This window comes from Mustela nivalis, assembly GCF_964662115.1.
Source record: "Mustela nivalis genome assembly, chromosome: 4".
Lineage (NCBI taxonomy): Eukaryota > Metazoa > Chordata > Mammalia > Carnivora > Mustelidae > Mustela > Mustela nivalis.
The window spans coordinates 56,755,666-56,767,990 of record NC_139023.1 but is presented as its reverse complement, the minus strand read 5'-3'; the positions used below and the strand labels follow the sequence as shown (position 1 = coordinate 56,767,990).

General features: G+C 33.2%; 1 protein-coding gene across 8 annotated transcripts in view; it reads left to right on the top strand.

The window, feature by feature from the left end:
- The window catches only part of CPEB2 (cytoplasmic polyadenylation element binding protein 2), a 71,247-nt gene that overhangs the window by 36,551 nt on the left and 22,371 nt on the right, over positions 1-12,325 (top strand). For 5 of the 8 annotated variants that reach the window (XM_082727812.1, XM_082727813.1, XM_082727810.1 and 2 more), the window contains one exon: positions 3,270-3,293. The exons of the other annotated variants lie outside the window; for them this stretch is intronic. In XM_082727812.1, coding sequence (XP_082583938.1) covers positions 3,270-3,293 — 24 coding nt within the window. The remainder of the gene's footprint in view (positions 1-3,269; positions 3,294-12,325) is intronic. 8 annotated transcript variants of the gene reach the window in all.

The following is a 12,325-nucleotide window of genomic DNA, read 5'->3' as shown; positions in this document are numbered from 1 at the left end:
TAATAGCCAGTTCCTTTTTTTTTTTTTAATTTTTTTTTTTTTTTTGTCAGAGACAGAGGGGGAGAGAGCGAGAGCGAGCGAGCACAGGCAGACAGAGAGGCAGGCAGAGGCAGAGGGAGAAGCAGGCTCCCCGCCGAGCAAGGAGCCCAATGTGGGACTCGATACCCGGACCCTGGGATCATGACCTGAGCTGAAGGCAGCTGCTTAACCAACTGAGCCACCCAGGCGTCCCTAGCCAGTTCCTTTTGAGTGACTTGTACTTTTGTAAAGTGCTTTATAAAACTTAGGTACCTAAAATTTAATATTCTAAATACAGCTTTTACACAAAAATCGCTCATTTTTTTTTCTTAGTCATATTCTAAATTGAGTTTGGAGGGGCATATTGTTTAAAGAAGTCTTCTTTGGGGTGCCTGGGTGGCTCAGAGGGTTAATTAAGCCTCTACCTTCAGCTTGGGTCATGATCTCAGGGTCCTGGGATAGAGTCCCTCATTGCGCACTCTGCTCAGTGGGGAGCCTGCTTCCCCTTCTCTCTCTACATACCTCTCTGCCTACTTGTGATCTCTCTCTCTCTCTGTCAAATAAATAAAATCTTTTAAAACAGTAAGTCTTCTTTAATAAAAACATAAGTTAATGATTTTCTTTTCTTACTGGGGGTTTTCCTTTTTTTTTTCTTTTAATTTTTTTTGAAGATTTTATTTATTTATTTGAGAGAGAGAGGGGACGCAAGCAGGGGGAGCGGGAGAGGGAGAACGAGGCCCCCTGCTGAGTAGGGAACGCAATGCAGGGCTTGAACCCAGGACCCTGGGATCATGACCTGAGCTGAAGGTAGAAACCTAAGGACTGAGCCACCCAGGCGCCACTGGGGACCTTTCTTAATGCTGAATCAGAGTTATAGAGGAACATACTCCAGAAATTTCCATAAGAACACTGATAGGAAAGTGAGTATACATGCCATTGTTTAGTGTAATGGTAGCAGATTGGTTATTTCCATGACAGGGGATGAGAAATGTTTCACATGGTTTAGCTTCATCTTCAGTCAGTCTATTTTTGGTAATGTAGGGATTTGGAATTTGAGACTTGTCCAAAAAATAAGTAGAATAGCTCTTTACAGGATTCTAAAATTCCTCAGGTATGAGATAGTCGGAGAAGTTTTCTAAATAATGTGTTTCAAGCATAGGAATGAGGTGAAACCTAAGATGTTATGAACATTTGTACATTTTTTACTATTTTAGCATTGAAAAGCCTCAGCAAAGAATATAACAGTTAAGAGTATAAACTGGTTATGAGGTATTTAATTTTTTCAATACGTCAAGAATTATTTGACATATTATGACTTCATTACAATTCATAATTTGACTTTAAACTTGATGGGAATAGTTTTATTTGCTTTATAAATGATCCACCTTTTATACTCATGAATGAAATCCCATTAAGCAAATTTTTACTGGATTAATACCATTTACATCATGCCTAGAGATAAGTTGGAAGCCTGACTCCTCACACGGGTGCTGTGACTGTTTGGGGCCTATTGACCATTTCTACACCTAATGCAACTGTCAAGACTTGAGAGTGAATTGATTCTTCTGTGGTCTGGTCTTGTTACCTCTTTTAAAATTTCTATTAGATTTTCCATAGTCGGTCTCGCATCTCTTTGAGACTCTGATATGTTTAAGGCTTTTTTAAGTCTTAGAAGACTTCCACAGCAAAAATGTTACTTCCACCCCTACCCTTACCCTAAACTAATATATAGGTTAGATAAGCTATAAATAATATAAACAAGTAATATATTACTTGTATGATACTGTAAGTAAGCTGTATTTACACATAAACACACATGTAAGCTTACATATAAACTAATGTATAGGTCAGTTCACCTTCTAGGCTGTGAATTAATTGGAGCTCCCAAAAAGGTTCTATCTACAGTAGTTCTAGCTGAATAAAAACGAGAGAGAGAGAGAGAGAGAGAGAGAGAGATACAAATGAAGTTTTTTGTTGTTTTTTTTTTAAACAAAAGATGAATATAAGCCTTGTATTTGACTTATTTCTTGAAGTGTAAATGACTAAGGATTGACAAGTTTGTTTTTCCCACTGTTACTATAAGGGAATTAATGCTATATTCTCACCTGTGGACATACTTCTTTGTGTTAAAGGCTTATATTTTGTATAAGTTCTATAATAGAATGTATTTAATGTGAAGTGTTTTCTCTTGATCTTTGCTTTATACTTTGGAGGAAACTGTATTTCTCATGACTTTCAATATATATTTTGATTTGAGATTTATTCAGAAAGAAAATTTCCCAAGCCTAAAAAATTCATGAAACTTGGGTTAAGACCTTAATTTTAATAGTCATTTTTTATTTTGGTTTATTGCTTTGATTATCCCGATTCCAGGGTAAAAATACTCATTGTATACTCAGATTTTGGGGGGAAGGAGTTATTTAGAAGTATGTTGTGGATTTTATCAAACTGGTAGTTTCTTATGGAGAATAAATTGCAGTATTTTTTCTCTAAGGAATTATGTAAATTAATAATGTAGATTGAAATGCCTTTTTGCTTTATATTTTTACAGTATTTAACAAATGTGCTATTCTGTGATGATGATGATAATAATTTGTGGCTGAATCCCTCTTACCTCAGGGATAGAGATATAAATACTTAATGATTATAAAATGTACCAAAAGGATTGAGAGCATTGTTAGCTATGTGTATCATTAGTCATTTTTTCAACTAAGCAAGTTTGAACATGTATTGATTTGTTTACGTTCTATCTAAGCTCTGTAGCTTCACAGTATCAGTTTAACATTGTTATAGCTTCTCATTCTTCTGTGTCTTCCAATACTTTTTTCACACAGGTTTGGTATAATGTGAATTGGGTTTGAATAGCTATTTGTTGGACTGTATCTGCTATATCATTCTTTATAATTAGGAAAATAAGGATTTAATTCTGGCTGTTTCCATTCATTATTTGGGATGCCATTTAACTTAAGGTGTTACATATTACTGTCCTGTTCAAAAGAAATATTCATGAATTTGAGCCTGAAAATAGATGATTTATTTCCTGTTTATTTTTTGTACAGTTTTATATATATATATGCTTTGTAAATCATAAAACACCATGCAGATATTATACAATAACATTGTCCTAGCTCTTAAAACAAAATCGCACTGGTTACGAGATGCCCACTTAGCTTTTCAGATCACAAATATTTGTATGGGTGGGCTTGTTTTTAGTTCTGACATTTTAAAATTTGTCCTTTGTTTACATGCAGCAAGGAGTTATGGGCGAAGACGAGGTAATTCATTTCTGTTTGCTATGGTATAACTGTTTTTAATTGGGTTTTACTGATCAACACTATAATTAGCCTAGATTTTTCATGCACTGTCTGAAAACTCACAGAAAAGTTACATTTTGATTTGCGCACTTTTCAGTTTTGAATCCTAAATCTCTTAACCTTTAAAAGCACATTTTCATACTAATATGATTATTTAATAAATGTCTTCCTTTTAAACTGCCCAGATTTTAACTGTTTAAAGTAATTTTTATACCTTTTAAAATCTACTATTTATAGTTTGCCTGAGAAATATCTTTAATAAATACTAGTGAAGGTGACAATGCAATATGATTTTTCCGTTCTCTAAATCTATAACTGGTTGTCTTTGGTGTTTAATTTATAACTCTAGTTTATTAGTTTTATGTCTGACCCAGTTAAAAGTACATACCCAACAAACAGGCTGTTGTTAACACTGTTGTATAGAAATCATGTTGCTAATATTTCTCTGTGTCTTCTAAGAATATAATGCTTTCCTTCTCCCTTTCACTACACCATGTAGGCAGATTCACACACTCATTCACACACACACACCTGCACCATTCTTCCGCTCTGGGTTCTTGCTATCTTGACGACAAAACGATGACTATGAGAGAATAGACTACTAAACCTTCTTCGGACAGCAGCTGACATGTTCTGTGTTTTAAACTTGGATTTTCTTTCCCATGTGCAGATTGGGAGGGAGCAAAGTAGATGGGATGAGAAGAAGCAAAAGTAATTTTATACCACTAGATTCTCCTCTAACTTTGCAATGATCATGATATTTTAAATAGCTGTTGTAAGTACCAAAGTGAATAAAAAGGATTTTCCTTGACCCCCTAAAATCTCTTTTAAGCCATGGAGGATAGACGGTAGTAATAGTGCCTTTTGATAAATTTTATAAATATATGCCAGTGCTTCAATTTCTTTTCACGTAGTCATGAGTATGTGCACTGTGAAAGCAAGCTAAAACTTTCTGCTACCACTGATGAGAGAAATAAATATTATATGTTCTTTTTTTAATATAAATATTTTACTTATTTATATGACAGACAGTGAGAGAGGGAACAGAAGCAGGGGGAGTGGGAGAGGGAGAAGCAGGCTCCCCACTGAGCAGGGAACCGGACTGTGGGCTGGATCCCAAGACTCTGGGATCATGACCAGAGCCAAAGGCAGATGCTTAAGGACTGAGCCACCCAGGCACCCGTATTATATATTCTTAAGTACTATGTCCAGTTTTGTATTTCACGTTGTCTGAATTTAACTTCATTTTTGGAACCTGGTTTCTTCAAATGCTTGACTGAATCTCTTGGTTCTTTAGTTTTCTAACTAAAATATTACAGGATATAGAAACTCAAAACTCAGAAAACTAATGCTATGTTACCTTCTAAAGGTTGTTAGCAACTGAGAAGAGGAGGAAAGTTTAGAATTTTAATACCTATTTTCATATCTACGACTGTCTTATTTCACTGTGCTATTTTGTAAAAAAAAACCCACTTATCAAGCTGTGATTTTTAGGTATTTTTGAAACTCTAGAGCAATTTAATTAAGGATCTTTTCCTTCTATACACTTATCATCTTTTAACCTTAGTGATTTATGTTTAATTTGGCATACTCTAGCATAAATATTATGATCTAGGAAGTTCTAAGAGCACGGTATCAGAAGTCATGTTGTTTATCTTCTTTTATCTCAATTCAGTAATTATAGACTATGATTATGATACTAAGAAAAAGCAAAGTTTTCTGCTCTCAGATAAGAACTTACTACTATTCTTTATGGCTCGCAGAGGATAGAAATATACTACTTCAGATCTCCTCGCCAGCTTTGGAAAAAAGAAGACTCACATGGTTTAGGCTTCTGGAGAAGCTTTCTTTAGGATAGAACTGATAGTCATCACACTTACTTGACTTAAGAAGGGGTAATGCCTGAATTTTCCTTTCAGATTATATGGCATTAGTAATTTTTTAGTTGGTCCTCTGTGAATAATTATAATCTGCTTTTAAAATTTCAATTTTGATGGCCAGATGAAAAGTATACGCACTAGGAATACCTATTGACAGGTTTTAATTTGAACTTTAAAGTACTTTGACACAGTAATAAAATATTAAAAAGAAAGAAAGAAGGAAGGAAAGAAAGCAAAAGAGAAAAAAAAAGAAAAAAGAATCCCACACACATACCAAAGGAATGACTCATAAAGGACTAGAAGTAGCCTAGCTTTCTTCCTATTTTCTACTCATTTTTTCCCCTTTCTAAGCTAGATACAATATCATTATCACACTGATAACCTTTTAACTACCAAGATCCCCCCTGTATGGGCTTCGTGTTTAATATTTGGTCCATCAAAGGAACTGCATTAATTAGTTTTACTTAATCATTTTTCTTTTCTTAAAAAAAAAAAAAGTCAGATACATATCAGATCTACTGCTCATGTGGGTTGTGTCACAATGAGTTAATATAATTCTTACCAAAAATAAAACATTGCTCTTTACCAGTGCAATAGTGGGTGAACAGCATTATTTTCACAAGGTATTTACTTTGTAGAGCAGTTTAGGAAGAACTATTTGTTCTTACTTGCCACCTTTGACTCACCTTTAAACTCGGGCATAGAGGAGCTGTTTTCATTTAAAAGATTTCCCAGTTGACTGCAGTCAAGCCAAATTACTACCAAAATGACTTTGTATATTTTAATTTTCTTAATGTCAAGAACAACTTTAAATCAACCTGACTCTATATATTAATATATAAAATATACTTTAGGAATAGTCAAAATTGAATTATATTGGAAGTAATTAAGAAAGAGCAAGTATTTCTTTCTGTTTTTCATTTGGGACCTGCCCCCAAGTCCTATGTATCTCTGTACCCTGGGAGACATAAAAAGTTTTACTCCAGAGCTGCCTGGGGACCAGGATTAGGAAGAAGGAAGACTCATATGGGGAGCTGACTTTAATATATGGAAAACTGTCTTTTGTATTTCTTGTCCAACATTTCTTCCATTCTATTCTAAGAGTAAACACACTGAACTGGGGTTGGATTAAGGTGGGAGTTTGAAGAAAGGTATGAAATGTAATTTAAATTCTATCTCTACACTTCAAATATTTTTACATTGCAATCTATCCCTGTAGTAAAGGATTCAAGGGCTACTATGCTCCCAAAGGAATAAAAATATATAGGATATTTTAAGTAATAGAAATAGAGCCTATTTTAGTTCATAGGGCTAAACATCACAATCCAATCTGTTCTAGGAGGTAATCCCAAAGCTTGAGTTAATAGATTGTATGGGGAATGAAATAGGAGAAATGGTTTTAAAGGGAATGAAATTATGGAAGTTCAATTAGAGAGTTTGGATGTATTTATTCTGTGTAGCCATTCAGATTTATGCACTGTAATAAACAAGGAATTATTAATAATACATTACACCATATATTGCTTTAAAATTGACCCAGGATTTTCTGATTTGCTTAGATTTGATTCAAATTTGTTTGACTCTAAGTCTTGTGAAGTAGTCAGAATAAGGGTATGACCCCTAAGTATCACCACTATCAAATCCTTTTATGATGAAATCAATGCTGACATTCTTTATCTTTGATAAATACTTTGGATAACTGTCAGAGAATGGGTAAAATCTCCAAAGCATGAAAAAAAAAAAAAAAAGTAATACTGGAAGACAGAGGTTAGCAAACTGGCCTACAGGCTAACTTCTAAACTATAAACAATGTTTTATTAGAACACAGAGATGCCCATTCACTTTTTGTCTGGTTGCTTTGGAGCCACAGTGATGGCAGAGTTTAGTAGTTACAACAGTATATACAACAGTGTGGCCTACAAAGTCTAAAATATTTACTGTATGTCCCTTTACAGAAAAAATTTGCTTACCTCTCCTCCCTGAAGGGGCCAGATACCTACTCTACACCTATACCCAGCCATATCAGTATCTTTAAAAAAAAAAATTTTTTTTCAGTGAACTTGTCAAATATATCTAGAAAGTAATTTACAGAGACATACTAGGCTATAATTGATTATTAAAATTAAATGTCTTATCCATCCTGTCTGCCTATTATTGGGGCAAAATATTTTTAGGTGGTAAGAGTACCTTATAGCTTCTTCCTTAGTTCTTTGGGAAAAGGGTGCCTTCTCAGTGATTCTATCTGATTAAACAGGTGGAACTTAAGAGAGTTCAGTGTTGGATCTGGCTCTATTGTTTTAATAGGTTTTCTTTGATTCTTTCATACTAAATAAAAATCATGCCATCACATTGGTAGATTTTTCTACCCCAATAGAGTGACTGCTAGCATCTTAGAAGATGGGAAGAATATTCATATTCATCCTTAATTTATATAGTTTTTTTTTATTTTTAGAATAACAGTTTGTAAATGAAAGCACAGGATAACATATTGAGATCAAAGACCTATGCTTAGATTCAAATTGTAAATTGCCTAACTTTGTATAAATGTTTTCCTTTCTTGCCTCCTCCTTTGGATGTGTGAGAATTTTTTTTAGTCTGAGCTTCCAAAATAAAGTCAAAATCTGAAAAGTCAGTATAGCTGTGATTTGGACAATTAACATAGCCACCAAAGTAAAGTTAGTAATTGCTTACAAACCCCCTCCGACTGCAGGCATGTGTGTAGTACATAACTGCCCAACACCAGGAAACCAGGTGTTGGGGCCAACCATCCTGTCACGCAAGCAGCCTGCTCATTGCCCCATCTTCAGTTTAGGAAGCTCATCATGTAACTTTTATTATTGGGTGGAGTAAACATTTTTAATGGGAATATAGAAAAGTTTCAATTCTCTAATCCACTTTATTAAAATATTTTGAAATGAGTAACTTGAATCTTAATTGTCCATAACAAACAAGGGTCATGTTGGTAAGCTGTGTGTACGGTAGTGGCTGTGTTTCTTACTCTAAGGAATTTGGTTACCTGATAAAAGAGCCCTGGTAATGTGGAAGCCATCTTAGAATCTTTCATTGTCAGTGATTGGGCAATCTTCATTTATTCTTTTTTTTTTTTCATCTCCTTCATTTCTCATTCATCTCTTATTACTCCCTTTATAAGCTTTATTGTAACTATTTTACCTTTAAAATTTTTATTGTGCATTTTAGGTGACTAACTTACTATAAGATATTTTACTTGCATTTGTAAGTAGGGCTTTTGAGCACATAGTTAAAAGAATGTCTCCAGTTTTCTATATTTTACCTTGATATGGCCTTTGGAATGTTTCTGTACTTTTGCTTAAGCAGGTGTTTTCTACCTATAAAGAGTGTCCTCTCTTTTTTCTCCTCCACATTTTTCTATATAAAACTATCACATTCTTTGTAAATCTCTTAAAGAACTCCTAGTTAGAATCTTGCTCTCATCTTGGTTATACCTAATCTTGTATTACATTGTATTAATTTTCATGTTTATATAATGCATGTGTTATAAATATATGTATATTTACACATACATATTGCAAACAAATATGGATGTATATACATCTTAAGTTAGAATAACTGAAGTAGGATTTCTGTATAACGGTTCATTCTTGTTATGCTGTAGTATGGTCAAGAATTTTGAGTCAAGATTTTCTTAACAATAGCCAGAGAATATAAATGAGGTGTTTGATGTCAAGATCAAGTGATGATTTCAAAAAACAGGAGGGGAAGAAAACCTTAACCCTTCAAACAATGCAACTATAATTATAGTTTAAAATTCTTTTTAAAATATAGGGCTTGTTAATCAGCATCCGTTGTTGCTGGTTTTAACAGCATGGAAATCTCACCTTTAAGATTATTTATCTAGAGAAAAAAAAAAACAATTCAGAACAACCATATCCAGTTCTTCTTTTAAAAGAAGAAAACATTTGAAAAATTGTTTTTAGCTACTAACAGATTTCAATCTCAAAGGGAAATTGAAGATGTAAGATTGTATAGAAGGGTAATTACTATCAGTAGTTATTTATTTTTTATTAGTGAATGGAATCATTGTGTAGATAATACCACAGTTTGTCCCTTTCCCAAATATGGACGGACAGACATTTGAGTTGACGGCATTTGGAACCTGTTATAAATAAAAACTACCATAAACATTTTTATTCCCTTTTTCTTTTCTGTGTGTGTGTGTGTGTGTGTACATAAGCAGTCATTTCTCTTAGATGTATAGCTAAGAGTGGAATTGCTAGTTAATGGAATGCATGTTTAACTTTATTAGAAATTACCAACTAGTGTGCCAGTTTTATACTCAAATTGAGTATAAAACTGACTTTGTATTGTTAAGCTTTTTTATGTTACCCATCCTGATAGGCATAAAGGTGACATTTCATTATTGTTCTAATTTCATCTTCCTGATAAATAAGGGTGATGTTGAGCACCTTTTCATATGCTTATACCCCATCCATTATATTCTTTCAGCACAAGTCTTCTGTCCATTTTTAATTCAGTACAAGTCTTTTGTCCATTTCATTTAAGAGAGTTCTTTATGTATTTTGTCCTACACTTTAAATTCCATCAGAATTTAATTCTGATGGAAGTCCAGTTGTTTACTTTTTTCATTAGTGCCTATCTGCCTATCATGAAGAAATTCTAGCAACTTTGTTGTTTTATCTTTCACATTTAAGTCTTAAATGTGAGAGTAGGGATCAAGGTTCCTTTTTATCACCCCTCCAGCTGGATTTCCATTGGGCCATCACCATTTACTGGAAAAAAATATCCCTTTCCACAGTGAACTACGCTTATAACCTTGGAAAACATTAAGTGATTCTAAATTTGTGGGTCTCTTCCTGGACTCTTATTTTGTTTTAGTTAGGTATTTGTGTATTTTTAACATCAGTGGTACATTCTTAATAATCATAGTTAACTGATAAGTCTAGAAATCTGGTTGTATAATTCTGACTTTATTCTTTTATATGATTTTTTAAAACTGAATCCTTTGATTTATCACACATTTCAGAATTTCCTTAAAATTTTTAGAAGACAAAATGTGCTTGGATTTTGAATGACTTGTATTAAATTCATAGTTAATTTAGAGAGAATGTACATGTTACATGTTGATTCTTCTCTATTTAGTCTTGTAGAATTTCTCAGCAAATTTTTGTTTTCAGTGTAAAGATCTTGCATTTCTCTTGTTTAATTCATTCCTAGGATTTGATGAGTTTTGATGATATAGGGAATGGCATTATTTTAAACTTTTTCCCGTTTAGTACTATCATCTAAAATAAGTCGATTTTTTTAAGTAGACTTTGTATTTGTCTCCTAGCTAAATGCACTTAATTCTAGTAGTTTGAGTCTTTTGAATTTTTCATATAAAATCATGTTCTTAGCAGAGACAGTTTTATTTTTGCCTTGTGAGTATTTGACACTCTGTTTTTCTCATCTTACTATACTAGTTCTACCTCCAGTATAGTTTGAATAGAAATAGTGAACATTCTTCCAAACCTCAGGGGGAAAGCATTTTGATAGTTTATCATTGAAAACTATCTGGGTTTTTAATGCTCTTTATCAGATTGTGGAAATTCTTGCCTATTTCTAGTATGCTGAACGTTTTTAATCATGAATAGCTGTTGAACTTTATAAGATGCATTTCCGACATCCGTGGAAATGATTGTGTGATAATTCTGTTTCCGTTTCTTAATGTGAATTACAGTAATTTATTTTTTTGCTTATATTTTTGTATCAAGTGCAAACCAGCAAAGCAGAATTTTAATCTTCTATCAGTATATTCTTATTTATATATTTTTTCATTTATTTGTTTTAGTAAGCTCTACATCGAACGTTGGGCTCGAGTTCCCAACACCAAGATGAAGAGTGGCACACTTTACTGACTCAATCAATCTTAAATTCCTGGGGTTGAACTCCATTCAATCATGATGTGTGTTCCATTTGTGTGTATTTCTAGATTCAATATATCAGGATTTTCTTTAAGATTTCTGCCTCCTATGTTCCTAAGGGATGTTGATAGTATTCTTTCTTGTATTTTTCTTGCAAAACTTGTTAGGAAGTGTAGTCTTTCATGTACATAGGTTCTGTGTTGGTTGATGTCCCTTTTTCCATACTTAGTATTGGTAAATTGAGTTTTCTTTTTTTTTTTCTTGATAAACTTTGCTTAGAGCTATGTCAATTTTATAAGTTTTTGAAGAGCCATTTTTGGCTTTGTTGATTTTGCTTTTATCTTAGTCTGTATTTTGTATGGCATTGATTATAGTTTTTTATTTCCTTCATCCTACTCTCTTTGTATTTAATTTGCTATTTTCCTATCTTTTCATGGCAAAAACGAGGATTATCTAAGCATTTCTTCTTTTCTAATATGCATTTAAAACTATATCTTTTTCTCTAAGTAAGGAAATTTTCCTCTAAGTATATAGCTTTTGCTACCTCCCACAAATTCTATACTGTTTTCATTATCATTCCGCTTCAGTCTTTTGAAGTATAAAAACCTGAAAATACATCCTTAGTTTCCTTGCAAAAAAAAAAAAAAGAGAAAGATACTTTAATTTTGGTTGAAAACTGTTGTAGTTTAGTCCATATAATCTTATAATCAAATTTTATTTCTCCCCACGTATATAACTTTACCTTTATTGCCAGTCGTTTTCAGGCACTAAATATTTGGTGTATCATTCTTACAGAGCATGTTTAAACTGTACTACACATGAAAGATGTCATTATTTAGTGGTTCTCCTTTTATAGTCATATTAATTTAGGTTATAGGGAAAGATAATTGGCAAGATAAAAAGTGATATTTTTGTTGATATATACTCAGTTAACTTCTCTTTTAAATACCACTCAATTCCATAGTGTTTATGGCTTCTTGAAAGTGGTCATGAAAAAAAATTTTTTTAAGATTTTATTTATGTATTTATCCAAGAGAGCAAGGGTGAGCTACAGACAAGCAGGAGGAGGGAGAAGCAGGTTCCCCACTGAGCAAGGAGCCTGATGTGGGACTCAATGCCAGGGTCCTGGGATCATGACCTGAGCTGAAGGCAGATTCTTAACTGTGACCACCCAAGCATCCTGCAAAAACTTTAAGATTTTTATTTATTTATT